Source organism: Acanthaster planci, linkage group LG18, assembly GCF_054643075.1.
Source record: "Acanthaster planci isolate LZ-2023a linkage group LG18, COTS_SCS, whole genome shotgun sequence".
NCBI lineage: Eukaryota > Metazoa > Echinodermata > Asteroidea > Valvatida > Acanthasteridae > Acanthaster > Acanthaster planci.
The window spans coordinates 2,693,054-2,712,562 of record NC_141794.1 but is presented as its reverse complement, the minus strand read 5'-3'; the positions used below and the strand labels follow the sequence as shown (position 1 = coordinate 2,712,562).

At 44.5% G+C, this 19,509-nt stretch overlaps 1 protein-coding gene across 2 annotated transcripts; it reads left to right on the top strand.

The window, feature by feature from the left end:
* Window positions 1–445: 445 nt before the first annotated feature.
* Window positions 446–19,462, top strand: LOC110980098 (voltage-dependent calcium channel subunit alpha-2/delta-3-like). Of its 2 annotated transcripts, none has more exons than XM_022236440.2 (23): window positions 446–599; window positions 1,761–2,396; window positions 2,849–2,998; window positions 3,595–3,731; window positions 4,498–4,650; window positions 5,197–5,361; window positions 5,802–5,930; window positions 6,963–7,091; window positions 7,273–7,394; window positions 7,898–8,001; window positions 8,441–8,703; window positions 9,216–9,360; window positions 9,658–9,804; window positions 10,257–10,367; window positions 10,755–10,863; window positions 11,432–11,669; window positions 12,200–12,355; window positions 12,942–13,150; window positions 13,773–13,974; window positions 15,033–15,243; window positions 15,671–15,809; window positions 15,904–16,066; window positions 16,449–19,462. In XM_022236440.2, the coding sequence occupies exons 2-23, from the start codon at window positions 2,190–2,192 to the stop codon at window positions 16,660–16,662; spliced, it is 3,603 nt and encodes a 1,200-aa protein (XP_022092132.2). In that variant the 5' UTR covers window positions 446–599; window positions 1,761–2,189; the 3' UTR covers window positions 16,663–19,462. The 2 variants fall into 2 exon arrangements, with proteins under 2 accessions (XP_022092132.2, XP_087004864.1); XM_087148738.1 differs by lacking the exon at window positions 446–599 and adding an exon at window positions 626–854.
* Window positions 19,463–19,509: the final 47 nt, after the last annotated feature.

The following is a 19,509-nucleotide window of genomic DNA, read 5'->3' as shown; positions in this document are numbered from 1 at the left end:
ACTGATTATATACTATATTGTTGTGTATAGTTATATGTATTGCAGTACTGCCAAACTCCTCATAGAAACAGTATTGCATGATCAGTCAAGCAATACACAAACATATTTTCAATTAGAGAAATGACACCAACGAAGTCTGGGATGAAACAACGGCTTTTGTTCTTTTACTTGTTAGTTCAGATAGACAGGCCAGTAACCGTCAGTTCTGAAAGTTGCGCGGCGGTGTTTAGTAATTAAGCGATTAAAATGTGCAACTAGGCTCGGCCTGTCGCGCGTGAAATGACGGAGAAAGGAAGTTCATGAAACAAAACACTAGAATTTTCAATTTATTTCACTGTTGGAGAAATATGCGATGGTCTCATCATATTCAACTATCTCGCGAAGACTCCGCCCCTTAACTAACTCTTATAAACATGGAACAGCCGTTCAGCATCTCTCACAATGTTATTTGATTAGCTAGGTATATATATGGGACTTGGTCACACAAGGTCATGTACGCCATCATCCAGCACCATAGCTGCATCCCGGGGAAAAAAATACTTTTTGAGTATGGCTAAACGGATGATAATGACCCTTTGTGCAGAAGAGTGAAGTACACGGTGAGAGTGGTCTTTGTCTCTTCAATCTTCATGTTTAGTGTCCAGTACTAATGGCTCACCTTTAAGTTTTTAATATTCGATGATCGATCGCGTGTTGTCGGACATGTTGGCCGTGTGGAGCTGTGACACTGGGAATGTTTGCCATATTTACAGGCTGTCATTCTGTCAATGGCAAGTTTCAGATATCCTACATGTGTACATGTATACCTATACAGAATTTTGAAAAACAGCAGCAAGCAGTGTTACTGCATGGAGGTAGGAAAAGTGTTACCCCATACTGAATATATTGAATGAAGAAAATGCCAGTGGCATTCGCGCGGTCAGAGGTTCCATGATTATTGGCGTCTGGGCAAAGGGGCATCTCTCCATTCGCTTTGTACAGGGATTTGCATGTTTTTATCTTGTTTTGCTGCAATAAGTTAAAATTAACTGAAACCTTTTCGATACTGTGTGGGATATAGTCATAGCGCATAAATAGTGAAATTTCAGGCACATGTTGAACATGTTGAATGTAAAGCCTTTTAAGGTTAATAATTAAGAGTTTAGTCAGTAGGCCTAATTCAGATTTCCCCATAGACCACCACACTATATTTGCCCCTTTAAGTTTTGAGCGTGAAATATGGAATAGCCACCAACTGACCAATCAGAGAAAAGGATCAAGGCTCAGTGACGTCATCCGGACTGCGAGAATCTGAATATAGGGGATTGTATATGGGACCCTGTTCCTATTATAGAAGGGAGACCCACATCATGTAGGCTTAGGCCTACATTTTAACTTTTGGTTCACCTTGGTGGATGACCGTGAAATTATGCTCAAAAACTGTAATGTCAGGGTTGATGTAAAAAGAGGGCAACGTTCTTTAGTTTTGAGGAAAATTATGAGGGGAAAGTATGAGCTTTAACATAGCACGCATGTTGGATTCAAATTTGCATGGCTCGTTTATCAGTAAGAAAATAACATTTTCTCACAAGTTACCATTCCAAATGTCCAAAAAAATAGGGTCAGCTTGCTTTTGGTTTTGGTTTTTTTGGGGGGGTTGCCCAGTTTTACAAGATAAAAATGACGAACAAACTGGGGGATCCCCAAATATACAACCCTGAATATTAATTCTAGACATGTCTAGGTATTAACATTTGTTGATTTTTTAACCTCTTATACAGGGAATGCACACAGTAAGAGTTCTGTGCCCCGGGTGCCAGCAACATGGAGCAACACTGACATCATACACACTATTTCATCCATTGTGATCATACTCATAGTTGTGTCGATGTCTGCGCTCACAGCATCAAGTGATCATCGTCAAGGACATTATAATACCAAACCCTCCCCGGTGACCAAAAACGTATCATTGATGTGACATATTGTCTGATTGCTTTTGGATAATGTGCAAATCGTTTCGGTCAGCATTTGAGCATGAGACAATTGGACGATTTGAAATTACGTTTAGAGAAATGTATTTGAAAAAAAAAAATCTAGAAATGATGCTTGCAAACTAGTCATTCCATTTCCAGTACTGAATAAAATTTATCCAGAGTCTCAGTTTTACAGTACTCGTTAAAAATAACTCTAAAGTAACTGAAAAAAATAAGATGGTTGCCAAGGGAACTGCTGTCTTCCTGTGCCATTGCATGGTTGCCGTGGTGATGATGATGCTGCCGTACACGGAGGCTCTGAATTACAATGAGATCAGTCACGACGAGGGGCCCGGTTATAGCTACGCTGTGGAGGATGGAGGTGGGCGCTTGGTGGGACATGTACAAAATTGGGCCACCCTCATTCAAAATTACATCTTACAGGTAAGGCTGAGTAAAATCAAATCGGTTTCTCAGGATTTTTCTCAATTTGGGCAGAAAGCATGCATGGTTTCCAAGATTGCAGATTTTCTTGATTAATTTCTTGATATTTTGTATCTGATTAGTGGTTTTAACCCCATCAATGAACAGGTTTTAACTTTTTTTCTCCACATAGTGTTTTGGAAACATTACCAAGTCAAAATAAATAGATGTAAGTTTCAAAATAAAATGAAAAACTGAAGGGAAAAAGGTCGATGGCTCCTTCTGGGCCTAAGTGACACATTACGGTAGCTGAATATTAGGCTGTGATGTGCAAAGATATTCCAATTTGGCACACCCGTTTGCCTTTTCTGTCAGTCATTGGGCCCCTTAACAGTTTCCACAAGGCAAGTTTCTTGCATTTCAAGATTACTCACCCAGTTTCGGCCTCTCCCATCCCCTCACTGTTTTGGCAGTTGGCCAGTGACGGCCTGAAGACAGAGTACACCCAGAGTTACTATGACAACGCCGACTACATCCTGCAGAAGAAGAACGCCAGCAACATCGTGGCTCACGTCAAGAAACTGCTAGACAGCTACTTTGCCCGCAAGGAGGACGTTGCCAAGGTCAGGCCTAGTGCCCAGTCGGCCAATGAGCTCTGAGTATGAACCTTATGCAGGGCCACATCCTTGTCAGTGCCATATTTTGAACTCCATACTTTGCTTTTATTCTCTTCAGATTTGGGTAAAAACATTTTCTTTAATTCTCCACACATCTGAAATTACCATTTATTTTATTGCTTTCCTTTTTCGTTTTTTCGGGTGTCCAATTTAGAAAAGTGACCTCACTTTCTATTCAATAAAGCCAACTTGTGAGTAAGTGGTTTGCAACTTCACTTAGAGACAAAATTCACCATCCTGCTGGTCAGTAATCATCATCACTTTTGAGGCCGTCGTCCAGTTTGCGCCGGGTTGGCCGTGGCTCCTCCTGCGATGGCCCTCCACCTAGTTCGGTCCCTCCCGTCTTCTGCATTCACACCCAGCAGTCGCATGTTGGCAGAAACGGTTTCCTGCCAGGTCTTGCGCAGTCAGCCGACTCCAACCTGGTACATCTCTCGACCCAGTCGGCATCCCCCGTCTGCTCCCCACGTGCAAGCAAGCTGGTCAGTAACTAAAAAAAGAAAGAAGTGGGTAACGATTATCAATTGTTTCTTTCCGTCCAGCGCATTGCCAATGCTGTCAAGCGGCTTCACGACGACAACTTGGGGAAGATTGTCTACAGGTCACTCCCACAGATGCCGAAGGAAGTCTACAGGGACTCGGACATACCAGGCCGCTTGCCCAGATTGGAGTACAATGCGTGAGTTCGGCCATTCCTCGAAAAAGCCACAGTCTCAAAAGAATACATGTTTACAACTCGAGGTAGAGCTTTGAGTCTTAGCATGAAAACAGATTGAGACATGCTTGAACAGGTTGGACAAATAAACCCAGCAAGATATGGGACGGAAGGGTATCCCCTTAACTGTCCACTCCCTATACACACTCTAGACTATTGTTACCTAACACATCCCCCCTAGAAGTCTGTAAGAATTCCTGAGATTCCGATCAAACAGTGACCAACACAAATATGGGGGGGAGGTGCTCTCCGATCCACATCTTGCTTCATATGCGGAAAAAAACCAAGCCTGAAGTCCGCCTATCCTTCAGCCGGCAAAATTCCTCACATTGCTCCAAACTTAAATAAAGGCAAGGTTCTTAGTATTCTACCGGCAAGCGTGGGAACTCGGATCAGATTGCTAGTAGAATTGTCTCCGTATGTTTATGCATCAGAGAGTCCAAGCCCAGTATGAAGCGCAACACCAGACTGGCACATCTCCACTTTTTAAAGGATGGACCATTGAGAATTCTGTTGTTACCATAGCGGAAATTTTCTTTGACAGACTTGTGCAGTACTGAGGAAGAGTTAGACTAGCTTTTCCATTTTTTTCTCGCTGCATGATCTCATTTTAATTTCTACAGAACTCTTCACATTCAGAATATCCTGGGTCTAATAATATCTGATTTGTGAAAACTTGAATACAAATATTTGGAACTTGTCGGATATTTGTCGCTGTTTGGGTGTCTAGCTACTTTCGGCAAGCCGTCAGTACCGAGTCTAGCACGGTCAAGATCTCTGACGAGGTGCCACGTAAGAGCCAGGGCACGGTGAACGCCGTCTACTACACCAAGGACCTGGATGATGTCTTCATCAGTAACTTCAACAACGATTCCTCGCTCAGGTGATGTACCAGAATTCATCTTCCCCCCTCAAGAAATGAAAAACCAAACAGAAATCAAGCTGTAAATTTTTTTTTAGTGTCTCTGTAAAGTATTTACTCTAGCCCACTCCGCGGATTTTGCAAGTTGCGGGAACGTAGAGCTCGGCGACTGTTGCTTTTCGTGGGCCGCAATTTCCCCTTGAAAACTGAAGTGTAAAGAGTGTGCCATTTGCTTCATGCACCTTGGGGAATTTTGAAGGATTCAAAAATGTTCCAGCAAAGAAAGCTGAGGGTTCAAGAAATTTTTCGGTTTCCGAAAAGTCTCTGTTTGTTTTGCAGATTGAAACACTTTGTTTCCTGTTTCAGGGATGCCAGTTTTCAGGAAAAAGCCTGACTATAGGCTTTTTCGTTTAAAATGTTGGTCTTATTTCAGACCTTAAGAGGGTATGTTTAGGCTTGTCTCACCTTACTTTCCAGCTCCGGACAAGAAATTGAAAGGCATTCCTGCTGGTTTATTTGTGTATCGTGAAGTTTTACGCGAAGGTCGGTGCGTTTTATCTCTCACAGATGGCAATATTTTGGGTCGGTGGAAGGCATCTTGCGCAAGTTCCCGGGTCGGGAGTGGCATCGGAATTTTGCGGGGTTCTACAATGACTACGATCCCCGTGTCCGCCCGTGGTACATCACGGGAACCAGTGACCCAAAGGACGTCGTCATCATGATAGACTGCAGGTAACCATGGAGATATTCGTGAGTTGTTTCTTCGCAACTCGTAGTTAGATCTAACCGGTGTTGTAGGGTTTGGTTTTCATGGATTCGGAACTATTCAGCCTAGCACTGTGTTATTCTGATAGGGTGATGTTGAGCATGGGTTCAAGTTCAGAGATGAAGTCAGACTTAAAGAATGAATTCTGAAGTTGAAATTAAATGCTCACTAGTAACACGAATCATGTATTGTCAGAGCTGCTCTCGAGCGAGTTGACCTTGAAAAGAGACTTGCTGAATGTCGGAGTACTAAAAGTAAATTACCTTGTGACTTTGTTTTCTAAGATCCGGTCTGAATTAATGGTGGCAAGTTTTGATTGTGCAATTGTAGCTTTTGTTTGTTTCATTGTTGTTTTGTTTGTCATTTTGTTTGTCATTTTGTTTGTCATTTTGTTTGTCATCGGTAGTACCTCCATGCAGGGCAAGAAGTTTGAAATCGCTGTGTCCGTCGTACGCATCATCTTGGACACGCTTACCAAGCAGGACTATGTCAATGTGATCTGTGCTCGGGCGAGTCACTGGGACGAGGTTGGCGAGTAAGTGCATCATTCACACACAGTGCATTCGATTACTCCTGCCCCCCCTCCCTTCCCCACTTCCTCGCGCAAGCATGACTGCATTCGATTTGACACTCATATGACATGTCTTACTTAGGTCGGGCCCAATGGACTGGACCACTGAGCCAGTTTCTTAGGGAAAACTGGGGAAAGTATCTGACAAAGAAATTTGAAAATGTTCAGAAAATGTTCCCTTACCGTTTAAACGTCCCACCCTAACCACGGTGTCATTGAAAACGTTAAACACAACAAATTGTATGCGGTGTGAATAGTTGACACAAAGTTCCGGTGACAAAGTCATGGTATTCCTTTGATATGACCCAGCTGTAAAGCGTTCCAAAAATCTGATTACATTTGTACATGTATCGTTATAATAAAAACGAACTCAAGATTGCATTAATCAAAACGTAAACCTCTACAGGGGTAGTTCTGTTGAAACATTTTGGAAAATCTGTAAACGGGTTTGGAACTTTTTTCACTGAAACATTCAAACATGTAAACAGATAATGTAAAAAGAGATGGAACTCACTGAAGTAAAAAAATTGTGTAACAGTTTGAAAAGAGTAAAGTCACAAGCCAAGGTTGTCCATCTGGCCGGCATTCATCACACTCTGGTTTTAGTAACACAGAACAATGGACAACAATTTCCATCCCCCTAAATTGATTCTTAAATGAAAAGAGTTCCACTTGATTTTGAAACACCACATTGTGTTTTCTAACATCTCGTGATCGGGTGACTGGTCCAAAAGCTGAGGACCAGCCACCATCAATGCTCTCTCTCTCTCCGCATACGTTACAAGTCTTACATGGTGAGGCCTTTAACCTAAGCTGGCAAGATGCCATCAGAGAACGAGTACTTACTCCAGTGATTAAGATTACAAATGAAAGTTCACGAGTGGTGAGATTAGAAATGTAACTAACTGAGCTGCCAGAATCCAAGCTAGAGTTAGTGGGAAGACTCATCTCTGTAGTTTGTTCACGCTCTATTGTATTTGACTGCGCACATTGCAGCTGGTATCCCTTCAACACGACCGTCCTGAGTTGCAAAGATGACCGTCTGGTACCCGCAACCACCGCCCATAGGAAAGACTTGAAGGAGAAGACAGGGGAGCTGAAGCCACAAGGAACTAGCGAACTGAAGTGAGCAAGCAGTGTGGTCCCTTTTCCCTTACATCAAGGGTTTTTTGTTTTTTCTTTGTAAATACCTGTTACAAAAGCTAAACTTCAAATTGAGATGCCGTCAAAATAGCCCAAGTTTGCATCCAAACGAGACGAAAATGAACCCAATTTCAATATACTGTTTACTTTCTCGAACTTACAGACGAGGATTTGAAAAGGCATTTGAGCTGCTCTCTGGCAAATCTCGCACCGGTTGCCAAGCCCTGATCATCTTGGTGACGGACGGCAAAGACACCGACGGAGAGACGGTCCGCTGTGGACCAGGTACAAAGATTGACCGATGTCCAAAATTTATGGCTGCGGCTCAAAGTTACAGTTGCCCCTATGTAAGCCGCTGGCTCCAGCGGCCACAGCGGCTTCCCATAGACGTGCATGTAATTCCTAGCCGCAGCCAGTTGGTTCTTTCACCGCCTTATTTATTTATGATGACCCCATTTGTTAGTCGCAATGCGAAGAACGAATAGGATAGTTCTCATGCACCATGGAGTTATTTGTCATGCGTAGGCCCTGTGCACATGATAAGACACTTCGTCGGTACAATTCTACAAAATACGTGACCGTCGCTTCCTTGTTGTGACTAATAATCCGATACTTCTGAACTCTCAACGTTTATGGTGCCATGCCACTCCCTGTAGAGCCCGACCAAATAAGTCCATGAAATGGTCTTGCAGCAAAGGGCCCTTGCATGCGACCTTTTTAAGTCGTAATCGTGTTGCAGGGATTTTCTGTACGATTCTGTGAATGACACATTTGCATCACCGCCCTAGGTTATTACACACGAAGCGGGTACGTGCCAGGACCCATCTGCAAGTACGATTGGCACAAAGTGTGGGACCGGGTGGACGAGTTGAATGCTGCCGCCAAACCGCAGGTATGTACTCGTGAAAATATGCAGGGGGCAGGTTTCAGCGTCAGATGGATTACTTATTCAGATATGTCAACTGTAAAGTTGAATGTGGCAGAGAGTAAAGTTATCAGATTTCACCCAAAATTGAAATTATTTACACCATTCCGAGTAGAACTAGCCGATGAAAGATTTTATTCAGTTCTTCAGTGGGGCTTAATTTCACTGGTTTGCCCTTTCAGAATGACGTGGCTTAGATCGAAATGTCAGTCCCTCCAACGATCATGCCATTGTAAATTATATTGGCGTAAAGTCTTTGAAAAGGAAGGTAAAATGTGAGATTTCATTCAGGATCAACCAGTGGCCCAGCACTATCCACAGAGTGTGTAGATCCACCAATCAGTGTTGTGGATTGTGTGGATTATGAACTATGCATGACGTATTCAGTTTGTCCCCTTCTGAGCAGGCTCGCATCTTCAGCTACGGCACGGTCGACGACGGCGAGATCTTCCCGGGCCGCCTGGCCTGCAAGAACCGGGGCTACTTCAAGAAGCTGACGGACGGGGAGAACCTGATCGGCAAGATGCGGGACTACTTCAACTTCCTCTCCTCCAACTCCCAGAAGACCAAAGATTTTGAGGGGAAGTGGACGGCGCCGTACATCGACGCCTTCGGCTTGAAGCAGATGGTCACGCACGCGATACCTGTCATCAGTGATCGCACCGAGAAGTGAGCTGGTCATTGCTGCATTCACAATCTTCCTGTTATAACCGATATTTCTCATCCTGGTCTTCTGAGTCATCTGTCACATTTTCCATACAATTTTCTTGAAAAGTCTGCATAACGCTGACATTCCCGTGTCTGCCAAAACCCAGACATTTTGTTAAGCTCGAAGTTGATGTATTCGGGACTGAAAAGCCCCTTTGTGAGAGGCACCGTCAGTAGTCGAGCTTGACAGACAGGGGATTACTGTCTCAGATTTCAACAGATTCAGGGTAGGCCCACGACAAGCTCAGAATGTGAGTTTTTCATTTTGTGTCTCTGGTGCAACATTCATCTCTAGATTCTTGGAAAAAAAAATAAAAGTCTTTATACAAAAGCAAATTGCTTCTCTTGAATGCAGTAGAACGGCTGGAGTCAGTTACGAGCCATGCCAGGTTAGAGGCCATCACTATTGTAACTTCTGTGTGTTGTGCTAGCACTAGCACGGCTCTCTCTTCGTTACATTTGTTTGTCGGCAGGCTTCTCGGCGTGGTCGGTGTGGACTGCCCCTTGGAAGAAATTGAGAATCTCATCGTCAACGAGCAGTGGGGATCCGTCTACGCGTTCCTGATCGATAACTACGGAGGAACGATCTTCCACCCTCTCCTGAAGCCTAGTAGTGATGTAAGTAAAGTTTGCATCCCCCTCGGTCATCACGCTTTTCAGAAGCTGCAAAAAAGAACATGTGGGATCAGAGGGCAGATCAAGCAGCATTGGACCATATCCCAATTTACTTGGCTGTGACTTGCAATAACACCCGTCCTATGGGACTTGGACAAAGCCGCTAAGAATTGGCTGCCATAAGAACACACATTATTTGCAGCCGCTGCTAAGCAATTTCAACGCGGCCTGCGTAATGATGAAACACCAAGCAGTCGTCACAAATAGTTTAGATTCTTCACCTCTCGTTCCCACGCACAGCTCCTGGAGGATCCTATTCTGGTCCCCATCAGGCAGCTAGAGCAACCCAACGGCCAACCGGAAGAGTTCAGCGCCGTCATCGATGCCATGCTGAAGGGAGAGACGGGGGACATCGAGATCATGAATGCCCAGCGAGGGGTTCCCAAGGTATGTCCATACCCAAGAGTTGTCACGCTGTGTCGGTAGGGAAAGGCTTGCAGCCGTCCCACAAGGCTGCCACGGACGTCTTTCACTCTGCATGAACCCACTGGCGAAATTCATTGTGGCAACTTCACGCTCAGACCGGTAGCAGACCTACTGTCTGAATTCAAGTTATACGCTATTCATATGAATTGTAACAAAAGTGTGTTTTCCTCTCTGTTCAACCCCTTGCTCATGACTGGTCTCGTGATTGTCTCAGCTGCAATATTGATATTCCTCTTAAAAAAGTATAAAGGTTATGGTTCGTACTCTGTTTCATCTTGAAGTTTTTTCTCAAGTAACAAAACTCCCAAGCCAATTTTGTTGGTTCTGTAAATATTTTCACCAAAAAAAAAAAGCGAGTTGTCCTTTTGGCCTTGATGGTAATTTTGCAGCAATGTTTTTCTGTCTGTTTTTAGGGTAGTTTTTCTGACGGTGTCAAGCGCCAAGTCATGCAGGCAACATACCATTACACCCACCTGGACAAAACTGACTACTCGCTAGCCTTCAGCCTCGCCAAAACCGACGAAGTAAGTGATGTCTCTGGGTTACTTTATATTCGACTCTCACGTTAAGAGATACTCGGGAGTTTTCCCATTTGGCCACGGCTAAATGACTTGACTTCAGCTCAGAAGTGTCGAAAAATGCCAGCCACTCCAATTTGGAGGTGAATTCAAAATTTTAAGAAGTTCTTCCAAATGTTACGTATTGATAGCGATATGCTTCCGCACACACATTTAATGCCCTGTTGGATCGTACTTGGTTGAGGGAAACAATATTAACTCCCCATATTGGCCATTCCTAAATGGGACAATGCATGATCCCAATTGAGAACCGGTGCTTCAACAATCCATCTTTGGAAATATCAGTAAGAGGCACAAGTCCATGAAAAACACCCATCTCGACTCGTTTTCCAGATTTTCCGGCGAGCCCAGGAGCCCAAAGACCGATCGCACCTCCAACCGACCAGCTACTTCAACCTCCTGAAAGAATACAACAGCACCCTTGGCAGAGCAGAGCTCCCAGGTAGTTGCCTTTGTCCTTTCTTGCTTTATTCTCGTCCCGGAAGCCAGCACAGCATGGGTCATGGGGCTCGTTAACCCCAACAGTCCTGAATCCTCCAATTTTGATATGATTTTGCACACACCCTAGGGAGTTAGGGTTTACTTGGGCATCTGTTTTTTTCCACAATTTTCCCACCACCCCTCAGGGACCTGGCCATCATTGAATCCCATCAGTTTGCAAAATTTTCTTTTCTCATCCTTTCCATTGTTAAAAAATGACCATCTCCTGGAAAGACGCACCTTCAGCGATTGTAGTGATAACCCTGAGGTGAACGCTGACTCCCTGAAGAAGCACCATAGAAGGTTTCAAGAAGATCAGTTGTTCCATTCATTCACTGTTCCTACTTGGAATACATTGGGAACAACGCCCATCCCTCTAAAAAATTTCATCCTAGTTACATTACTGGACGCTCCTTTACCAGCGGAATAAATAAATGTCTTGTTTTCAGTCTTTGGAAATTTCTGACCGGGAGTTCGTTTTGGTTTTGCTGTTGTTGTTTTTATTTGTTTATTATTTGCTTTTAACGCAGGTGAATTTGAAAAGATGCAGGTGTTCTATAACGAGCCCAAGTACCCCGACCTGCGCGTCTCCTACCTCTACTCCAGCTTCTTCCTGGCCCCCCGCTGCTACTGCGACCCCAACCTCTACCTGGTGGACGACGACCTGGCAGCCAAGACGGTGGCCGCCCACAAGTTCATCAACAGCTACGAGCCGGACCTGGGCTGCCCCAAGGAAGACAAGAAGAACAAGTTCCACCGAGGCATCAGGTGAGATTGGACAAAAGGGGGTTTGCTGGGCAGAAAGAAGGCCGGTGCTGGTGACGAGACGAAGATGTCCGGTAGCACACCGTAGATCTCTAGATAAGTTTCGAAGAGATCCGGTGGTCTCTGGACTCGACGTTTTTAGAGAGTGTGCTCCGTCCATCGTTCAATAGACGATGCAGAGGGATTGCAACCAGTTTTGAAGTAGAAGCAGCTTGTTGAAAATCAGAGCTGGGATCGAGCTAACTTTGAGCTAAAGAGTCACTGAGCAGTGACTCTTTGGTCACTTTTGAAAGAGCTAGTGCAGATTTGGTGTAAAGGGAGTCGGAAACAGTTTTCTGCCGTGAAATAAGTTCCCAACTACAGGTGGTCACAATGGTATAAAAACCAGGCTTTTAAGACCAAGGTATTCATTTATGAGAGCGATGGCCTGAAGAGAACCCAGTGCAAACGTGCACCCTGCAGGGGCCGAAACTTGCCAAAGACATTTTGAAATTGGAGTGTGACCTCGTGGAATTGGATCTTTTGCTGTGCAGAGCGGACGTTCTCATCACGTCCCAAATTGAGAAGATCTGGCGAAGTCGCAACAAGAAGATGCTGAAAGACGTGAAGTGGACCTACATCGGATGTCGCAGCGGGGTCTTCCGGACTTACCCGGGTCATCGGTCCAAGAGATACTACGACCCCACCAAGTAAGACCAACTAAACTGTTAGATGGTGTGGTTGTTGATTGTGCACTTCTCAGGAGACTTTGATATTCTCGTGTTCGTCATTTTGATGGAGAAAGTCGTTGGTTTGCATAATTTGGCCGTGGAAATACGGTGGAATGTTGTCATCCTAAAGCTCAGAGTGGGAACTAAAGAGGGTGGGTTTTTAAATGAAATTGACAGTCCTTTGGTAGGAAGTCACCCCCATAGGCGCTCAAATTAATGCGTGTTTGTTGACTCGGGGCACGCCGAGTGCGTGCAACGAAATTGTTCTTGAATGTATGGTCTTGGCATGCATGGCGAAAGCTTGCAAGAACCCGGTTGGAAAACATGGCACTGGTCAGTCTTTCTTTCACCAGTGAGGGTGCGCTTCAACTCAAGGCAGATAAGAACACCGAGTCAAAACTGTCACACGGCTTTGTTTAATCCACACTTCTAAAGAGATGTATAATTCAGTAAATTCTCAATAATTTGGCCATGGAAAAGTTTAGGTGATTTTTATCATCTCGAAATCCCAGAGTTCCCCCCCCCCCGAAAAAAAATTTGACACGTTGGTTGTCTTCATTATCAGGCGGCCGTGGTACCACCGCGTGATCACCAACTCGGACAAGACATCCATCTCCACTGCCTACATGGACTCAGCTGGCGTGGGCAAGATCATCAGCGTCTCGCAAGCCGTCTTCGAGGGGATGCCGTCGGTGGATGAGGCACATTGCAACCAGCTGGACGGCAAGAAGCCAGGCGGCTGCAAATGCAGCACCGACGCTGACTGCATTTCCGGTGAGGAAGGGAACTTTATTTCTTGGCAACAATTCAGATACCTTCCAAACTGTCCGTTTCTCTTGGAAAAACTTACAAAGCCACAAAGACTGTGCATTTGGATCTTAAAATAAATGCATTTAAGCAGAAAATAAACATTCACAACCAAATATTGGTTTTTGGGACTATATTTAGAAGAGTCGTCATCAGTGATGTTGAGCAGGCTAGTCATTTCTAAACTTTGTCTGACTTTTTCCTTATGGTGTTGCATAAAGACATGCGCAATGTTTGGGAGTGAGCTACAGACTGGCTCCCGGCCATTCTCAATGTTATGTTTTAAGCCGTGGGAACCAGTGAAAGACAGGTAAATATCACATGCGATTTCACATGGGAACCGATTCAAGCAAACTGCGCTAGCCATCGCAACACAGGCGACATGGTAATTTTGCGTGAAATGTGTTTGAAAGAGGAGACAGCTCTAGGCTTTGCCAGCAAAAAGTAGTTATCCCGAACAACTGCCACACCGAACATTTCCCAGCATGTTTCTTGTAGCCATGCTTCTAAGAAGCAGTGTAAGGTATAGTTCTTTTGATCACTTACGTCAGGTGTGATCTGAATTGAGACGTCGTGTTTTTGTTGCCAGCCCGATGCTACAGGAGCAAGGCTGGAAACTTGTCGGACACGACGCGCTGTGCGTCGGTGAAGGTAGAGGCCGTCACGTCGCTGGACATCCTGTACAACGACTTCCACAACAACGTGTTTGAGATCATGCAGGACGTCGACATGCCGCTGTCCTGCCTGGACACCTACCCATGCCCCGACGGGTTACCAGATTGCATGACGAGGTACAACACGTCACGTTGTCCACTCCAGTCCCCTCTTGTCCACGAGACCGCGACCCTATTGAGGTTTCCACACCTCACCGTTTTGCTTTCTGTTTTCCGCCGTTCGGCAGACTAGATCGGCTGCCAGACACTTAACTCAAGCAACCCGCGGCCGTGTTGACAGAACCAAACGAGGTTTCCTGTCATGAATTTATCCTGTTGCAACTAGCTCCACGGAGCGCACAACGTGTCTCAGGAACCTACATCCAATTGCCCCATGTGGACAGATCTGTAGATGGAAACTCAACGCTTTGTTCTTTGACAAGGATACGTGCCACCTTATAAGTCGGTTTTATTTTATCCACTATCCGTGCTGTCACATTTTAAACGTTTGATCCGCACACATCATCACCGTTCTCATTGAGTGAAGCTTAATGTCCCAAAATGAATTTTTGTCAATTTCCAATTGTTTTCAATATTCTCTTTTACAATATCATGCTTTACCATTTTGACGTGCTCCCAGAAACAAAACATCATTAATGTCATAGTTACATTCATGCTGCCGAAGTCAAACATCTTGGAAACAGCATTTTGCATTTTCACTAACAGACGCACTGCTTAACGTCCTTTGAACATGAATAAAACTTATTGCAAAGAAACGGCTGAAAAGTAGGTCATCTGGGATTTTCATTTTCACGAAATGACGTTAACCTTTGCTAATTAACCCCTGTTTTCCTACCAGTTACTCGGGTTAAGTGAACAATCAGACATCAAAGAATCATTTAAGGGATTTTTGTTACACAAAGTTGTCTCAAAATACTTATTTTGGTAAGTTTTTATTAAGGAAAGACTTCTCTGGCGATTATCTCGAAAACCTGTTTTTCCTCAAAAGCCATATTGGCGTCACTTTGTGGCGACGGTGACGACATGACCCCCAAACGAAACAGCTCCCACCCAGGGTTGGAAATGAAGATCGGAATCCATTGACAAGGATGTTAAAAATGTGCTTGATCAACGGGATTCCTCTGACGTAAGCTTGGCCGTCAGTTATACCCGGCCGTCCACCTCTCTTGTTGCAGGTGCTACCTCTTCGACAACTCCGCCAACATCGTGATAGACCCCGAGTTCATCCACATCAGCGACCTGGACACGGCCAAGTACAACCGGGTCTCCCTGGGCAAGAAGGAAGGAGAGATCATGCGGGAGCTGATCTACAAACACCGCTTCTTTGTGCGAACAGAGACAATCGACTTCCAGGGATCCTGCAGTCTCTCCTCCTCGTCTCCGAGGGTAAGATGGTACCTCTCTCTCTCTCTCAGGACGCATCCGTCCATCTGGACATCAAATGTCGTCGTCCTAGACGTTGACAGTAGTATGCTCGCTCAACCCCAACGATGCAAATGGGTCTTAGGTTGCCCATCGTCCCGCTTGATGCCTTGAAAAGAATCTTGGACCCCTGAAATCAGTGGGAACCCCTAAACGTTTTCACCGTTTAATGCTTTAATAGTGTCGTCATGATGTTAGACTGAGTGGTACATCAAAATAGGGAACCCAATTGGCTCTTTCCGCTGCATACTGAAGTTCTTAAATAAATGGCCTTAAGAATCATACTGTTGGACCCGGTCACACATTATGAGGTCCTCTTATTTCACCAACTCAAGAAAAGTCAGAGATAGACTTGTCAAAGTTTGAATCAGTCGGATCCAAACTTCTCCAGGTGAATCTCAACGGCATCGCCAAGACCCCTGGAGAGCTTGACGATTACTACAAGAACAGGGGACCCATTCCCAGCTTCTCCAACAAGTTTGGCTGTATCCAGGATGTGGTGGGTTACCAGGCCAACAGCTCGGTCCTCGGTGAGTACTGTGGCAACGTTTCATACTGCGGAGTGTGAAAAGCAAGACTTCATTCTGAAAAATTGATCCTCAATTCATTTCCTTGTTTTGCCAGAGCCAAGCGGCATGATCATCGGGAACATTTCCGGTGCCTGCAAGTCCGGTTTCTACTACGTGACGGCTCTCCCCAAGACCAACCTTTTCCTCCTCGTGGTCGAGAACTGGAGGAATTACAGAGAGAGTCTGTTCTTTAACTTCAACTGTCGCATCACCAACAGGTTGGTATTGTTGCCTGTTAACAGGCGTCTGCTGGGCGCCTGTGAATCATGGAAACCAGTCAGGGAAAAGTTGGCTAATTGGAGAAATATGCCTCAAATTGAGGCGAGAACAGCATCAGTGAGCAAACCTAATATCTGTTATTTACTTGTTTGTTGTTATTTACAAGTGTTGCAGAAAGAATAATCGTCAGAACTATTGCTGATGAATCATCAAGGTCCTTTTTCAGAAAACCTCACGGTTAATTGTTTTCCCTGATTACACATTTGGCTTGTGTCTTGGCATCCGTCTCCAAACTCAAAAAGTATTTCTGTGTTTTCTCCGTCAAATCATAGCAAGCATGTGTCTTCATTTACTTTGGTTTTTGCGTCTTATCCCCTGCAGAGTATCTGCAACCGGCGCCTTCCGCATCATCAACGGCACCTGCGCCCACGAGGATGTCTCGGCCTCGTTGGCCAGTCTGAACCGCTGCCCAGTCCCGACCAACTACGAGATCACCAACTGTACTTACAACACCGCAGCGCCCGCCGGGGGCCAATCAGCTTGGAGTCTGTCGCTTCTCCTTAGCCTGGGGTCCATTTGCCTCCTGGCACCCTAGACCCTGCTGCGGCACATCAGTCAGGGACCAACTCCAAGGAACGGTAAGTTCAGAAGTTAGGTAAGCGCCGACTGTTTTCCAAGGCTCCGAATAGATTACAAGGCAGGTGGTCTCTTTTGGGTGGCTTTTTTAAATGTGAAAAGTTTGCACTTGGATTTTCGTACAAAGTGCAAAATAGTTGCTGAACCTAGACAACGGAGCCACAAACAGATCATTGATTCGGTGAGGTCCATAATCCTTAAACCTAATTATGAAAAAAGTATTCAGAGACGTCTTACCTCCTGGAACTTAGGGCCTGTTTGCTTCATAGGGATCTGGATCTCAATCAGTGATCCCAAGCCGGTTCGCGCTATCCATTAGGCAGGTTCTGGTGTCAGTGAACCAGTGACAGATTACTGATCGCGATCCGTATCCGTGGTGAAACAAACAGGCCCAGTTAAAGGTAGATGGGGAACTACAGGGTAATGTAGGTAGCACATCGACCAGTGAAAAGTCCTTTCTTGGAGACAAACGGTCGTACACTGTGCTGTCAGTCACTCCTCATAGCTCAACTACTTGTCTTTTGAATGTAAATTTTATTCATTTATACAAAAAAAAATGTATTCGGGTAGACAGGGTAGAGCGGTGAGTCGTTGAGTGGATTGGAGAATGTTAACAGAGAATATGTGTTGACTTGATCGCGCACCTTACGTGTCAAGGTGAGAAACGTCTCACTGTGGTACAATAGCCCGGCGTCTAAAATCTTGACATTTTGTTGGCGTTTAACCCTCCTGCTTTTGTGATATTGCCGGAGAGCCATTGAGGGCCGTTGCAGAGCTTTCACCTCCGACTCCGAGTTTACAGTAAGATAGAGAAGGGAGGCATTCCAGCAAAGGGAATAGCTTAGGCCTGCTGGGAGCCAGCGAATGAACGGGAGAGCGTGAAAGAATAGAACGGGAGGGTTATAGATGAAACTGAATTGGTTTAAATGCATTACTCACATCAGTACTGCGTTCCGACATGAAAACAAACTCCACAAGAGCAAGGTTCGTCACCGAAGTCACTGCCAGCGGTTTTTACCGGAGAGAGAAGTTATTATGAGCTTGTTTTGAAATGCGTACTTGCCAAAAGAGATCACAGCAGGTTTCATTGTTGTAGATGTCATCATCTGGTAACTTTAGGAGTAATTATAGAATTCATTTATATATTTGTTGAGCATTTATATGGGTCAAGCTTTTTGAAAGTAAACTCAGAAGGTCTTCAAGTGATTGTGGTGTGCATGAAATGTGCACACGAACTCCTACTTTGTGGGCGCATCGTGAGAGGCTTGGCATTCATGACTTGCCCGAAGCTTTAATTTCTTGCCAACAACCATTGTATCTTTCAGTTATTTAACGATCAGTTGAATTTGTTATTCCAAATTTTGTACTTGAATTATTGTATTAGTTGCCAAACGTAACGTGCAATTCCGTAACGGTTTGAAGTTTGTCGTACCAAGAAGCGCATTTGATACCATTTTGTACTGCTATTTATTTTGTATGTTGCATTGTAGCTATGTAACCATCATTCTGCCGGAGAGTAGGTTTTTAACGTCCGTGTATGTCATCGTGTAATCAGGCTCCGTCGAAGACTTTGGTTGCACTTAACGTGACCCCGCACTGCACTTTCCCTTCCCTGCCAAAAGAAAACCATATTTTCACAATCTCAAGTTGTTGTTTTTTAAGATTTTCGAAAATGAAAGCCGACAGTTTAAAAGAATGCACTAAAGAAAAGTTTCAGTTTTTGGCCAAATGCGGAAATTAACTTAGTAATTATTTCGGTTGATTTGCACTTGTCACTTCCTGCCAGTGTTAGTTACATTTTATTAAGTAGTTACTGTCAGTGAGCAGTGTTGCAGTCGGAGACTCAGAGCTGTCTTCAGTGCAAGACTTGAAGAAAGCCTAAATAACATGGTGTCATATAAAATGTCAACTCTCATTAACTCTGTCCCTTTTCTTGTGGACTTCCAGCCTGCTGTGAAGTGATGTGCCTCACGGTTTGTGAGCCCCTTTTTTCACCACGTCCAAATCTTATTGTACACCGGGCCTAACTAGAGCCTGGGGTCCATCCCAGACTTTTTTGTAATCAAATCGAAGTCTTGATGGAATCTGGACTCAAACTGGTGACTTTTTAGCACCTTTTAAAATGGAATTCGAAGAGCAAGTTGGATCTTAGTTGAGCAACTCGGGTGTGGTGTCACAAAAAAAGTTGACCCCTTTGAAATCTGTCCTCTGTGGCGGTTTTTTTTTTGTATTCTGTCCTTTAGTGTGAGCCGTCCTTAATCTAACCTTGTCCCCAAGGCATGGGCAGTGCAAACCATTGAGTCCAGATTTCGTTGTGTTCATTATTTCGCGCTATAACAGAACGACCTCATTCGATCCGCTTTTGGAATCAAGAGAGCTTTTAGGCTACCTGCGGCTGTTCTTTCCCAGGTCATGGTCAGGATCTCGACCACAGTCTTGGTAGAGTCACTCACGAATGTACTTAATATAGATCTTGTGCAATTGGAATCACATTATCCGCAATGGTTATTCCTTTTATTTGTTTTAATTTAGCAATTTGTAACTTACGGAGAGAAGTGACTAATTAGTTTTCCTTTCCTAAAAAGTAATTGTTGTTTGTTCAATTGTATTTACATTTGTGCTTGACTAGTGATCGATCAGTTGTTCAACTGGTATCGAAGAGCAATATGCCCATTAATTTAACGATGGCTGTAGTATATTGTGGAAGACTTTTCGAGTGTTTTAGTGCAATAAACATGAACCTGAACGATAAACCTGAACATTTGTAGATTTACAGTGCGCTTCATATTGCGCAGAATTAAAGCGG

Coding starts and splice junctions, on each gene's coding strand:
- LOC110980098 (XM_022236440.2), top strand. CDS start 2,190: ATGGTTGCCAAGGGAACTGCTGTCTTCCTGTGCCATTGCATGGTTGCC. Junction 8,002..8,440: donor ATGCTGCCGCCAAACCGCAG/GTATGTACTCGT, acceptor CCTTCTGAGCAG/GCTCGCATCTTCAGCTACGG. Junction 13,975..15,032: donor TTACCAGATTGCATGACGAG/GTACAACACGTC, acceptor CTCTTGTTGCAG/GTGCTACCTCTTCGACAACT.